Here is a 22,216-nt window from a genome sequence, read left to right as displayed (position 1 = left end):
CAATAAAAAGCGTCTTTTTGCGTGCGACAGCTGCCAAAAATAAAAACCGCCATAAATAGTAAATCAAACCCCCCGTTATCACCCCCTTAGTTAGGGAAAAATAATAAAATTAAAAAAATGTATTTATTTCCATTTTTCCATTAGGGTTAGGGCTAGGGCTGAGATTAGGGTTAGGGGTGTGTTGGGGTTCTGGTTGGAGTTAGAATTAGGGGTTTCCACTGTTTAGGCACATCAGGGGCTCTCCAAATGCAACATTGCGTCTGATCTCAATTCCAGTCAATTCTGAGTTGAAAAAGTCAAATGGTGCTCCTTCCCTTCCAAGCTCTGCCATGCGCCCAAACAGTGTTTTACCCCCACATGTAGGGTATCAGCCTACTCAGGACAAATTGCAAAACAATTTTTGGGGTCCAATTTCTCATTTTACCCTAAGGAAAATAAAAAATTGGGGGCAAAAATATCATTTTTGTGGAAAAAAATGATTTTTTTATTTTCATGCCCGGGCATTATAAACTTCTGTGAAGCCCTTGGGGGTTCAAAGTACTCACCACACATCTAGATAAGTTCCTTAGGGGTTCTCGTTTCCAAAATGGGGTCATTTGTGGGTGTTTCCACTGTTTAGGTACATTAGGGGCTCTCCAAAGGCAACATGACACCCGCAGACCATTCCATCAAAGTCTGCATTCCAAAACGTCACTACTTCCCTTCCGAGCCCTGACGTGTGTCCATACAGTAGTTTTCTCCCACATATGGGGTATCAGCATACTCAGGACAAATTGGACAACGACTTTTGGGGTTCAATTTCTCCTGTTACCCTTGGGAAAATAAAAATGGTGACTAAAAGATCATGTTTGTGGAAAAAATAAGAATTTTTTATTTTCACGCCCGGGCTTTATAAACTTCTGTGAAGCACTGGGGGGTTCAAAGTGCTCACCACACATCTAGATAAGTTCCTTAGGGGGTCTAGTTTCCAAAATGGTGTCATTTGTGGGGGGTTTCCACTGTTTTGGTACATCAGGGGTTTTCCAATCGCGACATGATGTCCAATCTCAATTCCAGCCAAAAACGTCAAATGGCGCTGCTTCCCTTCCGAGCTCTGCCATGCACCCAAATAGTGGTTTACCCCCACATGTGGGGTATCAGCATACTCAGGACAAATTGCACAATAACTTTTAGGGTCCTGTTACCCTTGGGAAAATAAAAATTGGGGTGAAAAGATCATTTTTGTGGAAAAAATATGATTTTTTAATTGTACCGCTGTACGTTATAAACTTCTGTAAAGCCCTTGTGGGTTCAAAGTTCTCACCACATATCTAGATAAGTTCCTTGAGGGGTCTAGTTTCCAAAATGGGGTCACTTGTAGGGGGTTTCCACTGTTTAGGTACATCAGGGACTCTCCAAACGTGACATGGCGTCCGATCTGAATTCCAGCCAATTTTGCATTGAAAAAGTCAAACGACGCTCCTTCCATTCTGAGCTCTGCCATGCGCCGAAACAGTCGTTCCCCCCCACAAATCAGGTATCAGCGTACTAAGGACAAATTGCACAATAACTTTTGCAGTCCAATTTCTCCTGTTACCCTTGGTAAAATAAAAAAATTGAACCTGAAGTATTTTTTTTGTGAAAAAAAGTTAGATGTTCTTTTTTTTTTTAAATATTCAAAAAAATTCCTGTGACACACCTAAAGGGTTAATAAACTTCTTGAATGTGGTTTTGAGCACCTTAAGGGGTGCAGTTTTTAGAATGGTGTCACTTTTGGGTATTTTCTATCATATAGACCCCTCAAAGTGGCTTCAAATGTGATGTGGTCCTAAAAATAAAATGGTGTTGTAAAAATGAGAAATCGCTGGTCAACTTTTAACCCTTATAACATCCTAACAAAAAAAAAAAATTTGGTTCCAAAATTGTGCTGATGTAAAGTAAACATGTGGGAAATGTTAGTTATCAAGTTTGTGTGCCGTATCTCTGTGATTTAAGGGCATAAAAATTCAAAGTTGGAAAATTGCGAAATTTTCAAAATTTTTGCCAAATTTCCGTTTTTTTCACAAATAAACGCAAGTTATTTGAATGAAATGTTACCACTAGCATGAAGCACAATATGTCACGAGAAAACAATGTCAGAATCACTGGGATCCATAGAAGAGTTCCAGAGTTATGACCTCATAAAGGTACAGTGGTCAGAATTGTAAAAATTGGCCCGGTCATGAACGTGCAAACCACCCTTGGGGGTGAAGGGGTTAAGGTGCTCAAAACCACATTCAAGAAGTTTATTAACCCTTCAGGTGCTTGACAGGAATTTTTTGAATATTTAAAAAAAAAAAAAATGAACATTTATCTTTTTTTCACAAAAAAAAATACTTCAGGTTCAATTTTTTTTATTTTACCAAGGATAACAGGAGAAATTGTCTGTAAAAGTTATTGTGCAGTTTGTCCTGAGTACGCCGATACCTGATATGTGGGGGGGGAACCACTGTTTCAGCGCATGGCAGAGCTCAGAAGGGAAGGAGCGCCGTTTGACTTTTTCAATGCAAACTTGGCTAGAATTCAGATCGGACACCATGTCATGTTTAGAGAGCCCCTGATGTACCTAAACAGTGGAAACCCCCCACAAGTGCCCCTATTTTGGAAACTAGACCCCCCAAGGAACTTATCTAGATATGTGGTGAGAACTTTGAACCAACAAGCTTCAGAAAAGTTTATAACGTACAGCGGTACAATTAAAAAAATCATGTTTTTTCCGCAAAAATGATCTTTCCACCCTCAATTCTTATTTTTCCAAGGGTAACAGGACCCTAAAAGTTATTGTGCAATTTGTCCTGAGTACGCTGATACCCCACATGAGGGGGTAAACCACAATTTGGGCGCATGGCAGGGCTCGGAAGGGAAGCAGCGCCATTTGACGTTTTTGGCTGGAATGGAGATCGGACACCATGTTGCGTTTGGAAAGCCCCTGATATACCAAAACAGTGAAAACCCCCCACAAATTACACCATTTTGGAAACTAGACCCCCCAAGGAACTTATCTAGATGTGTGGTGAGCACTTTGAACCCCCCAGTGCTTCACAAAAGTTTATAACGCCTGGGCGTGAAAATAAAAAAAATTGTATTTTTTCCACAAACATGATCTTTTAGTCACCAATTTTTTATTTTCCCAAGGGTACCAGGAGAAACTGGACCCCAAAAGTTGTTGTATAATTTGTCCTGAGTATGCTGATACCCCATATGTGGGAGAAAACTACAGTATGGGCACACGTCAGGGCTCGGAAGGGAAGTAGTGACGTTTTGGAATACAGACTTTGATGGAATGGTCTGCGGGTGTCATGTTGCTTTTGGAAAGCCCCTGATGTACCTAAACAGTGGAAACCCCCCACAAGGGACCCTATTTTGGAAACTAGACCCCCTAAGGAACTTATCTAGATGTGTGGTGAGCACTTTGAACCATCCAAGGGCTTCACAGAAGTTCATAATGCCCAGGCATGAAAATAAAAAAATCATATTTTTTCCACAAACATGATCATTTAGCCCCTAATTTTTTTTATTGCATCACCACATATTGAGAGCTATAATTTTTCCATATTTTGACCCGAGTCATGTGATGTCTTATTTTTTGCGGGACGAGTTGACGTATTTATTGGTATTATTTTTGGGCACGTGACATCTTTTGATCGCTTTTTATTCCGATTTTTGGGACGCAGAATGAACAAAAACCAGCGTTTCATGAATTTCTTTTGGGGGGTGCGTTTACACCGTTCCGCCTGAGGTAAAATTGATAAAGCGGTTTTATTCTTCGGGTCAGTACGGTTACAGCGATACCTCATTTAGGTCTTTTTTTATGTTTTGGCAGTTTTGTGCAATGAAAACTATTTTATATAAAAAATAATTATTTTTGCATCGCTTTATTCTGCGAGCTATAACTTTTATTTTTTCTCTGATGATGCTGCGTGGCAGCTCGTTTTTTGCGGGACAAGATGACGTTTTCAGCGGTACCCTGGACACTCATATGCGTCTTTTTGATCGCGCGTTATTGCACCTTTTGTTCGGCGGTATGAGTATAAATAATTTTTTGCTTAGTTTTTTATTTTTTAAGGGGTTCGCTAAAGGGGTTAACTAGTGGGACAGTTTTATAGGGCGGGTCGTTACGGACGCGGCGATACCAAATATGTGTAATTTTGTTTTTTGTTATTTCTAAAAAATGAATTAGGGAATATTTTTTTTTTTTTAATTTGGCGATTTTTTTAAAAATTATTTTTACACTTTTTTTTAAACTTTATTACATTGTCCCAGGTGGGACATCACTGTCCTGTGACAAATTTCTGATGTGTCACATCACAGATCACTGTGATAGATCAGCGATCTGTCACAGGCACTGCACAAGGCTTCCTCCTTGCAGGCACTGAGGAAGCCAGCTCCCTGCAGGCCCCCGTCGCCATCTTGGGTTCGGGGACCTGCAGGGATGGAGCCCCCCGCAGCAGCGCTGCACACTGCGCTGCTGTGGGGAGCTCAGGGAAGCACGGAGGGAGCCCCCTCCCTGCCGATGCTTCCCTTTAACCCCCGGTACACCGCGATCGTGCTTGATCGCGGAGTGCAAGGGGTTAACGTGTCGGGGACGGTCCGTGACCGCCCCTGACACATTGTGCCGGGTGTCAGCTATGATAATCACGTGGGCGCCGCTGATCTCTGTGACGTACTATCCCGTCCCTGGGAATTAAGTCCCAGGGCACATGGACGGGATAGTACGTCACATGACAGAAAGGGGTTAAACTGCGCATGCCCGGAAGATTTTTCCTTTCATGCATGTTAACCCTAAAATGCGGTCAGGAAAATCCCTCTCCCCTTTTCCAGACCTCTGTTCCTTTAAATTTCATGCACTTAGCGGCTGCAGCGGATCCATCCAGAAAACGTACCCGCTGCATCCGTTCGTTGCAAAGCGAAAATGGATCCGTTATTTTACACTTTGACGGTTTGCAACTGACGTCAAACTGAAGTGTGAAACTGGCCTTAGGCCGGTTTCACATTTGCATTAAAGGCCGCAGCGTCAGCCTGCGCACGGCCGCCGCTAAGCCCCGCCTCCGCCGGTAGCTCCGCCTCCAGGCGCATGATGCTGCATGCGACCTGCATCTTTATCACTGGGGACGCAGGCCGTGCGCAGTATGCGTTTGGCGGCGCATGCGTCAAAGGAACGCAGGCGCCGCCAAAACGCATACTGCGCATGGCCTGCGTCCCCAGTGATAAAGATAGGGGACGCAGGCAGCGTCATGCGCCCGGAGGCGAAGCTACCGGCGGAGGCGAAGCTACCGGCGGAGGCGAAGCTACCGGCGGAGGCGCTGCAGGGGGCGGGGCTTAGCAGCGGCCGTGCGCAGGCCGACGCTGCGGCCTTTAACGTAAATGTGAAACCGGACTTACTTGTATTATCTTTCTCTTCATATTTACATTTGATTGAGAATCTGAAACATTTTAATGTGACAAACATGCAAAATAGGAAATCAGGAGGGGGCACAAACATTTTCACACAGCTATACACAGTCACGTCCCCCCCTCACACCACCACAGTCGTCGCCGCCCCCCACACTAGCCACGCAGACACTGCACACGCACAGTCGCACTAGCTGCGCACAGACACACGCGCGCGCACGCTAGCTGCGCACAGACACACGCGCGCGCACGCTAGCTGCGCACAGACACACGCGCGCGCACGCTAGCTGCGCACAGACACGCGCGCGCGCACGCTAGCTGCGCACAGACACGCGCGCGCGCACGCTAGCTGCGCACAGACACGCGCGCGCGCACGCTAGCTGCGCACAGACACGCGCGCGCGCGCACGCTAGCTGCGCAGACACGCGCGCGCGCGCACGCTAGCTGCGCACAGACACGCGCGCGCGCACGCTAGCTGCGCACAGACACGCGCGCGCGCACGCTAGCTGCGCACAGACACGCGCGCGCGCACGCTAGCTGCGCACAGACACGCGCGCGCGCACGCTAGCTGCGCACAGACACGCGCGCGCGCACGCTAGCTGCGCACAGACACGCGCGCGCACGCTAGCTGCGCACAGACACGCGCGCGCGCTAGCTGCGCACAGACACGCGCGCGCGCTAGCTGCGCACAGACACGCGCGCGCGCTAGCTGCGCACAGACACGCGCGCGCTAGCTGCGCACAGACACGCGCGCGCGCTAGCTGCGCACAGACACGCGCGCGCGCTAGCTGCGCGCAGACACGCGCGCGCACGCTAGCTGCGCGCAGACACGCGCGCGCGCGCTAGCTGCGCGCAGACACGCGCGCGCACGCTAGCTGCGCGCAGACACGCGCGCGCACGCTAGCTGCGCGCAGACACGCGCGCGCACGCTAGCTGCGCGCAGACACGCGCGCGCACGCTAGCTGCGCGCAGACACGCGCGCGCACGCTAGCTGCGCGCAGACACGCGCGCGCACGCTAGCTGCGCAGACACGCGCGCACACACACTAGCTGCGCACAGACACGCGCGCACACACACGCGCGCACAGACACTAGCTGCGCACAGACACGCGCACACACACTAGCTGCGCACAGACACGCGCACACACTAGCTGCGCACAGACACGCGCACACACACTAGCTGCGCAGACACGCGCACACACACTAGCTGCGCACAGACACGCGCACACACACTAGCTGCGCACAGACACGCGCACACACACTAGCTGCGCAGACACGCGCACACACACTAGCTGCGCACAGACACGCACACACACTAGCTGCGCACAGACACGCGCACACTAGCTGCGCACAGACACGCGCACACTAGCTGCGCACAGACACGCGCACACTAGCTGCGCACAGACACGCGCACACTAGCTGCGCACAGACACGCGCACACTAGCTGCGCACAGACACGCGCACACTAGCTGCGCACAGACACGCGCACACTAGCTGCGCACAGACACGCGCACACTAGCTGCGCACAGACACGCGCACACTAGCTGCGCACAGACACGCGCACACACACTAGCTGCGCACAGACACGCGCACACACACTAGCTGCGCACAGACACGCGCACACACACTAGCTGCGCAGACAAACGCACACACACTAGCTGCGCAGACACACGCACACACACTAGCTGCGCAGACACACGCACACACACTAGCTGCGGACAGACACACTAGCTGCGCACAGAGGCACGCACACACAGACGTTGCAGATTTTGATGCGATTCTGCACCATTTTTGGACGTGCGGAATTGCATCAAATCCGCAGTGTAGCACAGTACCAATGATAGTCAATGGGAATTTGAGATTTGCTGTGCATATGCTGTGGAAAAATCCATGCGGAAACGCAGTGTTTCTGCACCCATTGACTATACAATCTGCAACAAATCCGCATGAAATCCACAAGCACTTTGGCCTGCGTTTTCTGCCGAGATGCAGATTCTGTGCAGAAAATTCTGCAGGTCAATCCGCAACGTGCACAGCCACACGCACTAGCTGCGCACAGCCACACGCACTAGCTGCGCACAGCCACACGCACTAGCTGCGCACAGCCACACGCACTAGCTGCGCACAGCCACACGCACTAGCTGCGCACAATCACATTGCTGTATACGGTCACTAGTGCACACAACACGCTGTACAGGCGCACACACTAGCTGCGCACAGTCACACACACACTAGCTGCGCAGTCACATTGCTGTATAGTATCACTAGTGCACACATGACATGCCATACAGGCACACACTAGCTGCGCACGGTCACGCACACTAGCTGCGCACAGTCACATTGCTGTATAGTGTCACTAGTGCACACACCACGCCGTACAGGCGAACACTAGCTGCGCAATCACACACACAGTAGCTGCGCACAGTCACACACACTGCTGTATAGTGTCACTAGTGCAAACATGACACGCCGAACAGGCGCACACACTAGCTGTGCAGTCACACACACTAGCTGCACACACTAGCTACACAGTCACACACTAGCTGCGCAGTCACACACACTAGCTGCGCAGTCACATTGCTGTATACTGTCACTAGTGCACACACTAGCTGTGCATAGTCACACACACACAAGCTGTGCACACTAGCTACACAGTCACACACACTAGCTGCGCACAGACACACACACTAGCTGCGCAGTCACATTGCTGTATAGTATCACTAGTGCACACATGACATGCCATACAGGCGCACACTAGCTGCGCACGGTCACGCACACTAGCTGCGCAAAGTCACATTGCTGTATAGTGTCACTAGTGCACACACCATTCCGTACAGGCGAACACTAGCTGCGCAATCACCCACACAGTAGCTGCGCACAGTCACACACACACACAAACACTGCTGTATAGTGTCACTAGTGCAAACATGACACGCCGAACAGGCGCACACACTAGCTGTGCAGTCACACACACTAGCTGCGCACACTAGCTACAGTCACACACACTAGCTGCGCACAGTCACACACACACTAGCTGCGCACAGTCACACTGCAGTACACTGTCACTAGTGCACACGACACGCCGTACAGGTGAACACACTAGCTGTGCACAGTCACACACACTAGCTGCGCAGTCACATTGCTGTATAGTGTAACTAGTGCACACGACACGCCGTACAGGTGCACACACTAGCTGCGCACCGTCACACACACACATACTAGCTGCGCACAGTCACACACACACTAGCTGCGCACCGTCACACACACACACATACTAGCTGCGCACAGTCACACACACACTAGCTGCGCACAGTCACATTGCTGTATACTATCACTAGTGCACACGACACGCCGTACAAGTGCACACACTAGCTGCGCAGTCACACTGCTGTATAGTGTCACTAGTGCACACATGACACGCCGTACAGGTGCGCACACTAGTTGCGCACAGTCACACACACACACTAGCTGCGCAGTCACATTGCTGTATAGTGTCACTAGTGCACACACTAGCTGCGCACAGTCACACACACTAGCCGTGCACAGTCACATTGCTGTATACTGTCACTAGTGCACACGACACGCCGTGCAGGTGCACACACTAGCTGCGTACAGTCACACACACACACACTAGCTGCGCACAGTCACATTGCTGTATACTATCACTAGTGCACACGACACGCCGTACAGGTGCACACACTAGCTGCGCAGTCACACTGCTGTATAGTGTCACTAGTGCACACATGACATGCCGTACAGGTGCGCACACACACTAGCTGCGCATAGTCACATTGCTGTATAGTGTCACTAGTGCACACATGACACGCCGTACAGGCATACACACTAGCTGCGCACAGTCACCCACACACTAGCTGCGCACAGTCACCCACACACTAGCTGCGCACAGTCACATTGCTGTATAGTGTCACTAGTGCACACATGACACGCCGTACAGGCATACACACTAGCTGCGCACAGTCACAAACACACTAGCTGCGCAGTCACATTGCTGTATAGTGTCACTAGTGCACACGACACGCCGTACAGGTGCACACAATAGCTGCGCACCGTCACACACACACATACTAGCTGCGCACAGTCACATTGCTGTACACTATCACTAGTGCACACGACACGCCGTACAAGTGCACACACTAGCTGCGCAGTCACACTGCTGTATAGTGTCACTAGTGCACACATGACACGCCGTACAGGTGCACACACTAGCTGCGCACAGTCACACACACTAGCCGTGCACAGTCACATTGCTGTATACTGTCACTAGTGCACACGACACGCCGTACAGGTGCACACACTAGCTGCGTACAGTCACACACACAAGCTGCGCAGTCACATTGCTGTATACTATCACTAGTGCACACGACACGCCGTACAGGTGCACACACTAGCTGCGCATAGTCACCCACACACTAGCTGCGCACAGTCACATTGCTGTATACTGTCACTAGTGCACACATGACACGCCGTACAGGCATACACACACACTAGCTGCGCATAGTCACATCGCTGTATAGTGTCACTACTGCACAAATGACACGCCGTACAGGCATACACACTAGCTGCGCACAGTCACACACACTAGCTGCGCATAGTCACATTGCTGTATACGGTCACTAGTGCACACATGAAACAAGCCGTACAGGCGCAGTCACACACACACACACACTAGCTGCGCACAGTCACATTGCTGTATAGTGTCACTAGTGCACACATGACACGCCGTACAGGTGCACACACTAGCTGCGCACAGTCACACACTAGCCGTGCATATTCACACACACTAGCTGCGCACAGTCACATTGCTGTATACTGTCACTAGTGCACACGACACGCCGTACAGGTGCACACACTAGCTGCGCACAGTCACACACACTAGCCGTGCATATTCACACACACTAGCTGCGCACAGTCACATTGCTGTATAATGTCACTAGTGCACACGACACGCCGTACAGGTGCACACAATAGCTGCGCACAGTCACATTGCTGTATACTATCACTAGTGCACACGACACGCCGTACAGGTGCACACACTAGCTGCGCAGTCACCCACACACTAGCTGCACACAGTCACATCGCTGTATAGTGTCACTAGTGCACACATGACACGCCGTACCGGCATACACACTAGCTGCGCATCGTCACATTGCTGTATACGGTCACTAGTGCACACATGACACATGCCGTACAGGCGCACACACACACACTAGCTGCGCATAGTCACATTGCTGTATAGTGTCACTAGTGCACACATGACACGCCGTACAGGCATACACACTAGCTGCGCACAGTCACCCACACACTAGCTGCGCACAGTCACATTGCTGTATAGTGTCACTAGTGCACACATGACACGCCGTACAGGCATACACACTAGCTGCGCACAGTCACCCACACACTAGCCGCGCATCGTCACATTGCTGTATACGGTCACTAGTGCACACATGACACATGCCGTACAGGCGCACAGTCACACACACACTAGCTGCGCACAGTCACACACACACACTAGCTGAGCACAGATACATTGCTGTATACTATCACTAGTGCACACGACACGCCGTACAGGTGCACACATTAGCTGCGCACAGTCACACACACACTAGCTGCGCACAGTCACATTGCTGTATACTATCACAAGTGCACACACTAGCTGCGCATAGTCACATCACTGTATAGTGTCACTAGTGCACACATGAAACATGCCGTACAGGCGCACAGTCACACACACACACACTAGCTGCGCACAGTCACACACACACACTAGCTGCGCACAGTCACACTGCTGTATACTATCACTAGTGCACACGACACGCCGTACAGGTGCACACACTAGCTGCGCATAGTCACATCACTGTATAGTGTCACTAGTGCACACATGACACTAGCTGCGCACAGTCACACACTAGCTGCGCACAGTCACACACACACACACTAGCTGCGCACAGTCACACACACACACACTAGCTGCGCACAGTCACACACACACTAGCTGCGCACAGTCACACACACACACTAGCTGCGCACAGTCACACACACACTAGCTGCGCACAGTCACACACACACTAGCTGCGCACAGTCACACACACACACTAGCTGCGCACAGTCACACACACACACTAGCTGCGCACAGTCACACACACACACTAGCTGCGCACAGTCACACACACACACTAGCTGCGCACAGTCACACACACACACTAGCTGCGCACAGTCACACACACACACTAGCTGCGCACAGTCACACACACACACACTAGCTGCGCACAGTCACACACACACACACTAGCTGCGCACAGTCACACACACACACACTAGCTGCGCACAGTCACACACACACACACTAGCTGCGCACAGTCACACACACACACTAGCTGCGCACAGTCACACTGCTGTATACTATCACTAGTGCACACGACACGCCGTACAGGTGCACACACTAGCTGCGCACAGTCACACACACTAGCTGCGCAGTCACATTGCTGTATACTATCACTAGTGCACACGACACGCCGTACAGGTGCACAAACTAGCTGCGCATTGTCACACACACTAGCTGCGCATAGTCACATCACTGTATAGTGTCACTAGTGCACACATGACACATGCCGTACAGGCGCACACACACACTAGCTGCGCATAGTCACATCGCTGTATAGTGTCACTAGTGCACACATGACACGCCGTACAGGCATACACACTAGCTGCGCACAGTCACATTGCTGTATACTATCACTAGTGCACACGACACGCCGTACAGGCACACACACTAGCCGCGCATAGTCACATCACTGTATAGTGTCACTAGTGCACACATGACACGCCGTACAGGCACACACACTAGCTGCGCATAGTCACATCACTGTATAGTGTCACTAGTGCACACATGACACACGCCGTACAGGCACACACACTAGCTGCGCAGTCACATTGCTGTATAGTGTCACTAGTGCACACATGACACACGCCGTACAGTCACACACACTAGCTGCGCACAGTCACATTGCTGTATACTATCACTAGTGCACACATGACACACGCCGTACAGTCACACATGACACACGCCGTACAGTCACACACACTAGCTGCGCACAGTCACATTGCTGTATAGTGTCACTAGCTGTGCACAGTCACACACACTAGCTGCGCACAGTCACATTGCTGTATACTATCACTAGTGCACACGACACGCCGTACAGGTGCACACACTAGCTGCGCACAGTCACATTGCTGTATACTGTCACTAGTGCACACATGACACGCCGTACAGGCATACACACTAGCTGCGCACAGTCACATTGCTGTATACTATCACTAGTGCACACGACACGCGGTACAGGTGCACACACTAGCTGCGCATAGTCACACACACTAGCTGCGCACAGTCACATTGCTGTATAGTGTCACAAGTGCACACATGACACACGCCGTACAGGCACACACACTAGCTGCGCACAGTCACATTGCTGTATACTATCACTAGTGCACACATGACACACGCCGTACAGTCACACACACTAGCTGCGCACAGTCACATTGCTGTATAGTGTCACTAGTGCACACGACACGCCGTACAGGTGCACACACTAGCTGCGCATAGTCACCTCACTGTATAGTGTCACTAGTGCACACGACACGCCGTACAGGTGCACACACTAGCTGCGCATAGTCACACACACTAGCTGCGCAGTCACATTGCTGTATAGTGTCACTAGCTGTGCACAGTCACACACACACTAGCTGCGCACAGTCACATTGCTGTATACTGTCACTAGTGCACACATGACACGCCGTACAGGCATACACACTAGCTGCGCACAGTCACACACGCACTAGCTGCGCATAGTCACATCACTGTATAGTGTCACTAGTGCACACGACACGCCGTACAGGTGCACACACTAGCTGCGCACAGTCACATTGCTGTATACTGTCACTAGTGCACACATGACACGCCTTACAGGCATACACACTAGCTGCGCACAGTCACACACGCACTAGCTGCGCATAGTCACACACGCACACTAGCTGCGCACAGTCACATTGCTGTATACTATCACTAGTGCACACGACACGCTGTACAGGTGCACACACTAGCTGCGCATAGTCACACACACACACACACACACACACTAGCTGCGCAGTCACATTGCTGTATACCATCACGAGTGCACACGACACGCCGTACAGGTGCACACACTAGCTGCGCACAGTCACACACACTAGCTGCGCATAGTCACACACACTAGCTGCGCACAGTCACACACACACACACTAGCTGCGCACAGTCACATTGCTGTATACTATCACAAGTGCACACGACACGCCGTACAGGTGCACACACTAGCTGCGCATAGTCACACACAGACACTAGCTGCGCACAGTCACATTGCTGTATACTATCACTAGTGCACACGACACGCCGTACAGGTGCACACACTAGCTGCGCACAGTCACACACACTAGCTGCGCATAGTCACACACACTAGCTGCGCACAGTCACATTGCTGTATACTATCACTAGTGCACACGACACGCCGTACAGGTGCACACACTAGCTGCGCACAGTCACACACACTAGCTGCGCACAGTCACACACACTAGCTGCGCACAGTCACATTGCTGTATACTATCACTAGTGCACACGACACGCCGTACAGGTGCACACACTAGGTGCGCATAGTCACACACACTAGCTGCGCACAGTCACATTGCTGTATACTATCACTAGTGCACACGACACGCCGTACAGGTGCACACACTAGCTGCGCATAGTCACACACTAGCTGTGCACATTCACACACACTAGCTGCGCACAGTCACATTGCTGTATACTATCACTAGTGCACACGACACGCCGTACAGGTGCACACACTAGCTGCGCATAGTCACACACACTAGCTGTGCACAGTCACACACACACTAGCTGTGCAGTCACACACACACTAGCTGCGCACAGTCACATTGCTGTATACTATCACTAGTGCACACGACACGCCGTACAGGTGCACACACTAGCTGCAGTCACACACACTAGCTGCGCAAAGTCACATTGCTGTATACTATCACTAGTGCACACGACACGCCGTACAGTCGCACACACTAGCTGCGCACAGTCACACACACTAGCTGCGCACAGTCACACACACTAGCTGCGCACAGTCACACTGCTGTATACTATCACTAGTGCACACGACACGCCGTACAGGTGCACACATTAGGTGCGCATAGTCACACACTAGCTGTGCACAGTCACACACACACACACACTAGCTGCGCAGTCACATTGCTGTATACTATCACTAGTGCACACGACACGCCGTACAGTCGCACACACTAGCTGTGCACAGTCACACACACTAGCTGTGCACAGTCACACACACTAGCTGCGCACAGTCACACACACTAGCTGCGCACAGTCACACACACTAGCTGCGCACAGTCACATTGCTGTATACTATCACTAGTGCACACGACATGCCGTACAGGTGCACACACTAGCTGCGCATAGTCACATTGCTGTATAGTGTCACCAGTGCACACATGACACATGCCGTACAGTCACACACACTAGCTGCGCATAGTCACATCGCTGTATAGTGTCACTAGCTGTGCACAGTCACACACACTAGCTGCGCACAGTCACATTGCTGTATACTATCACTAGTGCACACGACACGCCGTACAGGTGCACACACTAGCTGCACACAGTCACACACACTAGCTGCGCATAGTCACACACACTAGCTGCGCACAGTCACACACACTAGCTGCGCACAGTCACACACACTAGCTGCGCACAGTCACACACACACTAGCTGCGCACAGTCACATACACTAGCTGCGCATAGTCACACACACACTAGCTGCGCACAGTCACATTGCTGTATACTATCACTAGTGCACACGACACGCCGTACAGGTGCACACACTAGCAGCGCACAGTCACACACACTAGCTGTGCACAGTCACACACACACACTAGATGCGCACAGTCACATTGCTGTATACTATCACTAGTGCACACGACACGCCGTACAGGTGCACACACTAGCTGCACACAGTCACACACACTAGCTGCGCACAGTCACATTGCTGTATACTATCACTAGTGCACACGACACGCCGTACAGGTGCACACACTAGCTGCGCACAGTCACACACTAGCTGCGCACAGTCACACACTAGCTGCGCACAGTCACACACTAGCTGCGCACAGTCACACACTAGCTGCGCACAGTCACACACTAGCTGCGCACAGTCACACACTAGCTGCGCACAGTCACATTGCTGTATACTATCACTAGTGCACACGACACGCAGTACAGGTGCACACACTAGCTGCGCAGTCACACACTAGCTGTGCACAGTCACACACACACTAGCTGCGCACAGTCACATTGCTGTATACTATCACTAGTGCACACGACACGCCGTACAGTCACACACACTAGCTGCGCATAGTCACATCGCTGTATAGTGTCACTAGCTGTGCACAGTCACATTGCTGTATACTATCACTAGTGCACACGACACGCCGTACAGGTGCACACACTAGCTGCGCGCAGTCACACACACTAGCTGCGCGCAGTCACACACACACTAGCTGCGCGCAGTCACACACACACTAGCTGCGCGCAGTCACACACACACTAGCTGCGCGCAGTCACACACACACTAGCTGCGCGTAGTCACACACACACTAGCTGCGCGTAGTCACACACACACTAGCTGCGCGTAGTCACACACACACTAGCTGCGCGTAGTCACACACACACTAGCTGCGCGTAGTCACACACACACTAGCTGCGCGTAGTCACACACACACTAGCTGCGCGTAGTCACACACACACTAGCTGCGCGTAGTCACACACACACTAGCTGCGCGTAGTCACACACACACTAGCTGCGCGTAGTCACACACACACTAGCTGCGCGTAGTCACACACACACTAGCTGCGCGTAGTCACACACACACTAGCTGCGCGTAGTCACACACACACTAGCTGCGCGTAGTCACACACACACTAGCTGCGCGTAGTCACACACACACTAGCTGCGCGTAGTCACACACACACTAGCTGCGCGTAGTCACACACACACTAGCTGCGCGTAGTCACACACACACTAGCTGCGCGTAGTCACACACACACTAGCTGCGCGTAGTCACACACACACTAGCTGCGCGTAGTCACACACACACTAGCTGCGCATAGTCACACACACACTAGCTGCGCATAGTCACACACACACTAGCTGCGCATAGTCACACACACACTAGCTGCGCATAGTCACACACACACTAGCTGCGCATAGTCACACACACACTAGCTGCGCATAGTCACACACACACTAGCTGCGCATAGTCACACACACACTAGCTGCGCATAGTCACACACACACTAGCTGCGCATAGTCACACACACACTAGCTGCGCATAGTCACACACACACTAGCTGCGCATAGTCACACACACACTAGCTGCGCATAGTCACACACACACTAGCTGCGCATAGTCACACACACACTAGCTGCGCATAGTCACACACACACTAGCTGCGCATAGTCACACACACACTAGCTGCGCATAGTCACACACACACTAGCTGCGCATAGTCACACACACACTAGCTGCGCATAGTCACACACACACTAGCTGCGCATAGTCACACACACACTAGCTGCGCATAGTCACACACACACTAGCTGCGCATAGTCACACACACACTAGCTGCGCATAGTCACACACACACTAGCTGCGCATAGTCACACACACACTAGCTGCGCATAGTCACACACACACTAGCTGCGCATAGTCACACACACACTAGCTGCGCATAGTCACACACACACTAGCTGCGCATAGTCACACACACACTAGCTGCGCATAGTCACACACACACTAGCTGCGCATAGTCACACACACACACTAGCTGCGCATAGTCACACACACACACTAGCTGCGCATAGTCACACACACACACTAGCTGCGCATAGTCACACACACACACTAGCTGCGCATAGTCACACACACACACTAGCTGCTCATAGTCACACACACACACTAGCTGCGCATAGTCACACACACTAGCTGCGCACAGTCACACACACTAGCTGCGCACAGTCACACACACTAGCTGCGCACAGTCACAGTGCTGTATACTATCACTAGTGCACACGACACGCCGTACAGGTGCACACACTAGCTGCGCACAGACACACACACACACACTAGCTGTGCACAGTCACACACACACTAGCTGTGCACAGTCACATTGCTGTATACTATCACTAGTGCACACGACACGCCGTACAGGTGCACACACTAGCTGCGTACAGTCACACACACTAGCTGCGCACAGTCACATTGCTGTATACTATCACTAGTGCACACGACACGCCGTACAGGTGCACACACTAGCTGTGCACAGTCACACACACACTAGCTGCGCACAGTCACATTGCTGTATACTATCACTAGTGCACACGACACGCCGTACAGGTGCACACACTAGCTGCGCACAGTCACACACACACTAGCTGTGCACAGTCACACACACACTAGCTGTGCACAGTCACATTGCTGTATACTATCACTAGTGCACACGACACGCCGTACAGGTGCACACACTAGCTGCGTACAGTCACACACACACACTAGCTGCGCACAGTCACATTGCTGTATACTATCACTAGTGCACACGACACGCCGTACAGGTGCACACACTAGCTGTGCACAGTCACACACACACACTAGCTGTGCACAGTCACACACACACACTAGCTGTGCACAGTCACACACACACACACACAAGCTGTGCACAGTCACACACACACAAGCTGTGCACAGTCACACACACACAAGCTGTGCACAGTCACACACACACTAGCTGTGCACAGTCACACACACACACACACTAGCTGTGCACAGTCACACACACACACACAAGCTGTGCACAGTCACACACACACACACTAGCTGTGCACAGTCACACACACACACACTAGCTGTGCACAGTCACACACACACACACACACTAGCTGTGCACAGTCACACACACACACACACACTAGCTGTGCACAGTCACACACACACACACACTAGCTGTGCACAGTCACACACACACACACACTAGCTGTGCACAGTCACACACACACTAGCTGTGCACAGTCACACACACACTAGCTGTGCACAGTCACACACACACACTAGCTGTGCACAGTCACACACACACACTAGCTGTGCACAGTCACACACACACTAGCTGTGCACAGTCACACACACACACTAGCTGTGCACAGTCACACACACACACTAGCTGTGCACAGTCACACACACACACTAGCTGTGCACAGTCACACACACACACTAGCTGTGCACAGTCACACACACACACTAGCTGTGCACAGTCACACACACACACTAGCTGTGCACAGTCACACACACACACTAGCTGTGCACAGTCACACACACACACTAGCTGTGCACAGTCACACACACACACTAGCTGTGCACAGTCACACACACACACTAGCTGTGCACAGTCACACACACACACTAGCTGTGCACAGTCACACACACACACTAGCTGTGCACAGTCACATTGCTGTATACTATCACTAGTGCACACGACACGCCGTACAGGTGCACACACTAGCTGCGCATAGTCACATTGCTGTATAGTGTCACCAGTGCACACATGACACATGCCGTACAGGCGCACACGGCCGTCTTCCCCTCCCCCACCCGGCGGAGCACTCACCCGGGCCGGCCAGTGCGGGTAGCCCTTCATCTTGGCGAACACCAGATCCCCGCACTTGTACTCCTTCTGTCTGTTGGAGCGAGACATGGCGGGGGTTGAGGCCTCAGAGAATAGTCAGAGGAAAGAGCGGGAAACGCGGGAGCCACCCAGGGGTGAGGCGGGCCGGAGCGCAGGGCAGGCCGGAGGAGGAGGCGTGGAGGGTGGCTGCGGGGCGCAGTGGAGGCCGCTGCTGCCTGGCTGTGGTGCGGAGCGGGCGGGAGGGCGAGGAGTCGGTGTCCGGCGCTGATGGGTCGCTGCCCATCCAGTTGTTTGTGTTTGAATCTCTCCTCTCTGGCGATGATTTGCTCCCTCCTCCGCTCTCCTCCCCTCTCTCTCCTCCTCCCCTCTGCGAATCGACTGCTCTCGTCTGATCCGTTTTTAAAACCTCCGCAGGCGGCCACGAGAGCGCCGAGGGATAGATTGTCGCCTTAGAAACAGAAAGGCGGGAAAATAATTTCGTCTAGTGGCCCTTCTGTCTCATGTGGCCACTGACAGGAAACGTAAGAGCCCAGAAGTCACTATAAGCCTTGCTGGGGGCTTGTAGTTCACACACTAACTGCCATGTCTCATCCCATAATGCGATTTTTTTCGCCTTGATGGAGTAGTGTGACAGGCAAGAAGTTAAGGCCCCACTAAGGCGTCACACTAGAGAGAAATACGGACGATGAGAGGCGTAAAAAGCACGCATTGCACACGGGCCAATGATTCTCTGTGGGGCAGCTCCCAACAGCCGTATATTTCTCGCTCGTATTTTACGGGCCGAGACAATCGCAGCATGCTGCTATGGTCAGCGTATTCCAGCCGAAATACGCCAATGCAAGTCTATAGGGGCAAGAAAACTCCAAATTACACACAGACCACACATGTGACTTGCGAGAAATACGCACTGGTGTCCTTTAGAAAAGCCGGCAATTCATTTTGCTAGACAGTAAAATCACACTGACAGGTTTAGTAAATAAACGAAAGAATAGATATATACACATAGTGTTAGGCGTCGGATTCCTGCAGCGACACAACAGGAATCCAGAGCCTCACATGTTGCTCTGCAGCAAGCCATTCCTGAGGCTAAGTTCCTCTGCCGCTCCACTGAGCATGCTCACGAGACGATCTCCCATTGGGGGTCGGGAGTCACGTGCTCAGGTCCTGCTCCAGATCTGATTGGTCCATCTCATAGATCTAGAGGGTCCCAGCAGCGCACGACTATAAAAGGTTTGCATGGCCACTCGGCCATGCGCTAGTATAGACTCTTCTTGCTACATTTTAGATGTGTGAATGGTGATGGATGTATGATTCTGGTGACTGACTTATTAAGAGTCCCCTCCCTTTGATATTACGCATGTGGAAAGGGAACCTATAGAAAGTCAGCGCCAGTCCATGGCAAGCCATAGGCCACTGTGCACACCACACCTCTACACTAGCGTCCGGTGGTGTCACGTCTCTCACGGCACTATCGCATAGCGGCTGTCTCTGCCGCCGCGTTGCATTCAGCAGCATTTACCGGCGTCCGCAGTAGCGACGCCGCATGGTAGGTCTAGACGGACGCTGTCCCCTGTCTTGGACCCGTGTCCTGTGACCTGATACCGTGCGTGCAATTTCGCTGAGACCTGTGAGTCTAACAGGCTCTGTGTTTATGTTATCGCGCCTCTGTGAGTTAACAGAGTCCGCTCTGCGCACTTCGGGTGACGTTGAACCCGTGCACATTATACCACCATATAGCGCGTCTGCCATTGTCTATCAGCGGTTTTAACACCTACTGCACGGTGGACAATGGCAGACGTGCTATATGGCGGTATAATGCGCACGGGATCAAAGTCACCCGATGTGCGCAGAGCGGACTCTGTTAACTCACAGAGGCGCTGTAACATAAACATAAACACCGAGCCTGTTAGACTCACAGGTCTCAGCGAAATTGCACGCACGGTATCAGGTCACAGGACACGGGTCCAAGACAGGGGACAGCGTCCGTCTAGACCAGGGGTCCCCAACCACCGGTCCGCGGCCCAGCACCGGGCCGTTGCAGTGCCCTTGCCGGTCCGCGGACAGAAGACCTTAATGAGCGGTAGCACGTGACCGCTCCGCACAGGAGCTGAAGCGCCGCGAGATGCAGGGAGGGAAGTTCAGCGACGTGAGGGTGAGTATGATGGGGGAGGATGGGGGAGCGAGCGGAGCCATATATACAAGGGAGGGAGAGTGGGAGCGGAGCCATATATACAAGGGAGGGAGAGTGGGAGCGGAGCCATATATACAGGGGAGGGAGAGTGGGAGCGGAGCCATATATACAAGGGAGGCCAGGGGAGTGGGAGCGGAGCCATATATACAGGGGAGGGAGAGTGGGAGCGGAGCCATATATACAAGGGAGGGAGAGTGGGAGCGGAGCCATATATACAAGGGAGGGAGAGTGGGAGCGGAGCCATATATACAGGGGAGGGAGAGTGGGAGCGGAGCCATATATACAAGGGAGGGAGAGTGGGAGCGGAGCCATGTATACAGGGGAGGGAGAGTGGGAGCGGAGCCATGTATACAGGGGAGGGAGAGTGGGAGCAGAGCCATATATACAGGGGAGGGAGAGTGGGAGCGGAGCCATATATACAAGGGAGATAGAGTGGGAGCGGAGCCATGCATACAGGGGAGAAAGAGTGGGAGCGGAGCCATGTATACAGGATGGGACAGGGGAGCCATGTATACAGGATGGAAGAGTGGGAGCAGAGCCATGTATACAGAATGGTAGGGTGCGAGCAGAGCCATGTATACAGGATGAGTGACTGGGAGCGGAGCCATGTATACAGGATGGGAGAGTGGGAGCGGAGCCATGTATACAGGATGGGAGAGTGGGAGCGGAGCCATGTATACAGGATGAGAGAGTGGGAGCGGAGCCATGTATACAAGGATGGAACAGGGGGAGCCACACATACATTTTCTGATGATTAGAAAATAATCAACATGTACAGAACTCCAGTACAATTTTTCTTAAGTGCTAAATGCTCC

General features: G+C 51.9%; 1 protein-coding gene across 1 annotated transcript in view; it reads right to left on the bottom strand.

Moving 5' to 3' along the window:
- The window catches only part of HDGF (heparin binding growth factor), a 54,267-nt gene extending 34,681 nt beyond the window's left edge, over positions 1 to 19,586 (bottom strand). The window contains exon 1 of the mRNA XM_073567109.1: positions 19,193 to 19,586. Coding sequence (XP_073423210.1) covers positions 19,193 to 19,279 — 87 coding nt within the window. The 5' untranslated portion in view covers positions 19,280 to 19,586. The remainder of the gene's footprint in view (positions 1 to 19,192) is intronic.
- Positions 19,587 to 22,216: the final 2,630 nt, after the last annotated feature.

Source organism: Dendrobates tinctorius, unplaced genomic scaffold (genome assembly GCF_039654945.1).
Source record: "Dendrobates tinctorius isolate UK_male_01 unplaced genomic scaffold, ASM3965494v1 ptg000019l, whole genome shotgun sequence".
Lineage (NCBI taxonomy): Eukaryota > Metazoa > Chordata > Amphibia > Anura > Dendrobatidae > Dendrobates > Dendrobates tinctorius.
Note: the sequence above shows the minus strand (reverse complement) of the source record. Positions and strands in the feature narration are given on the sequence as shown.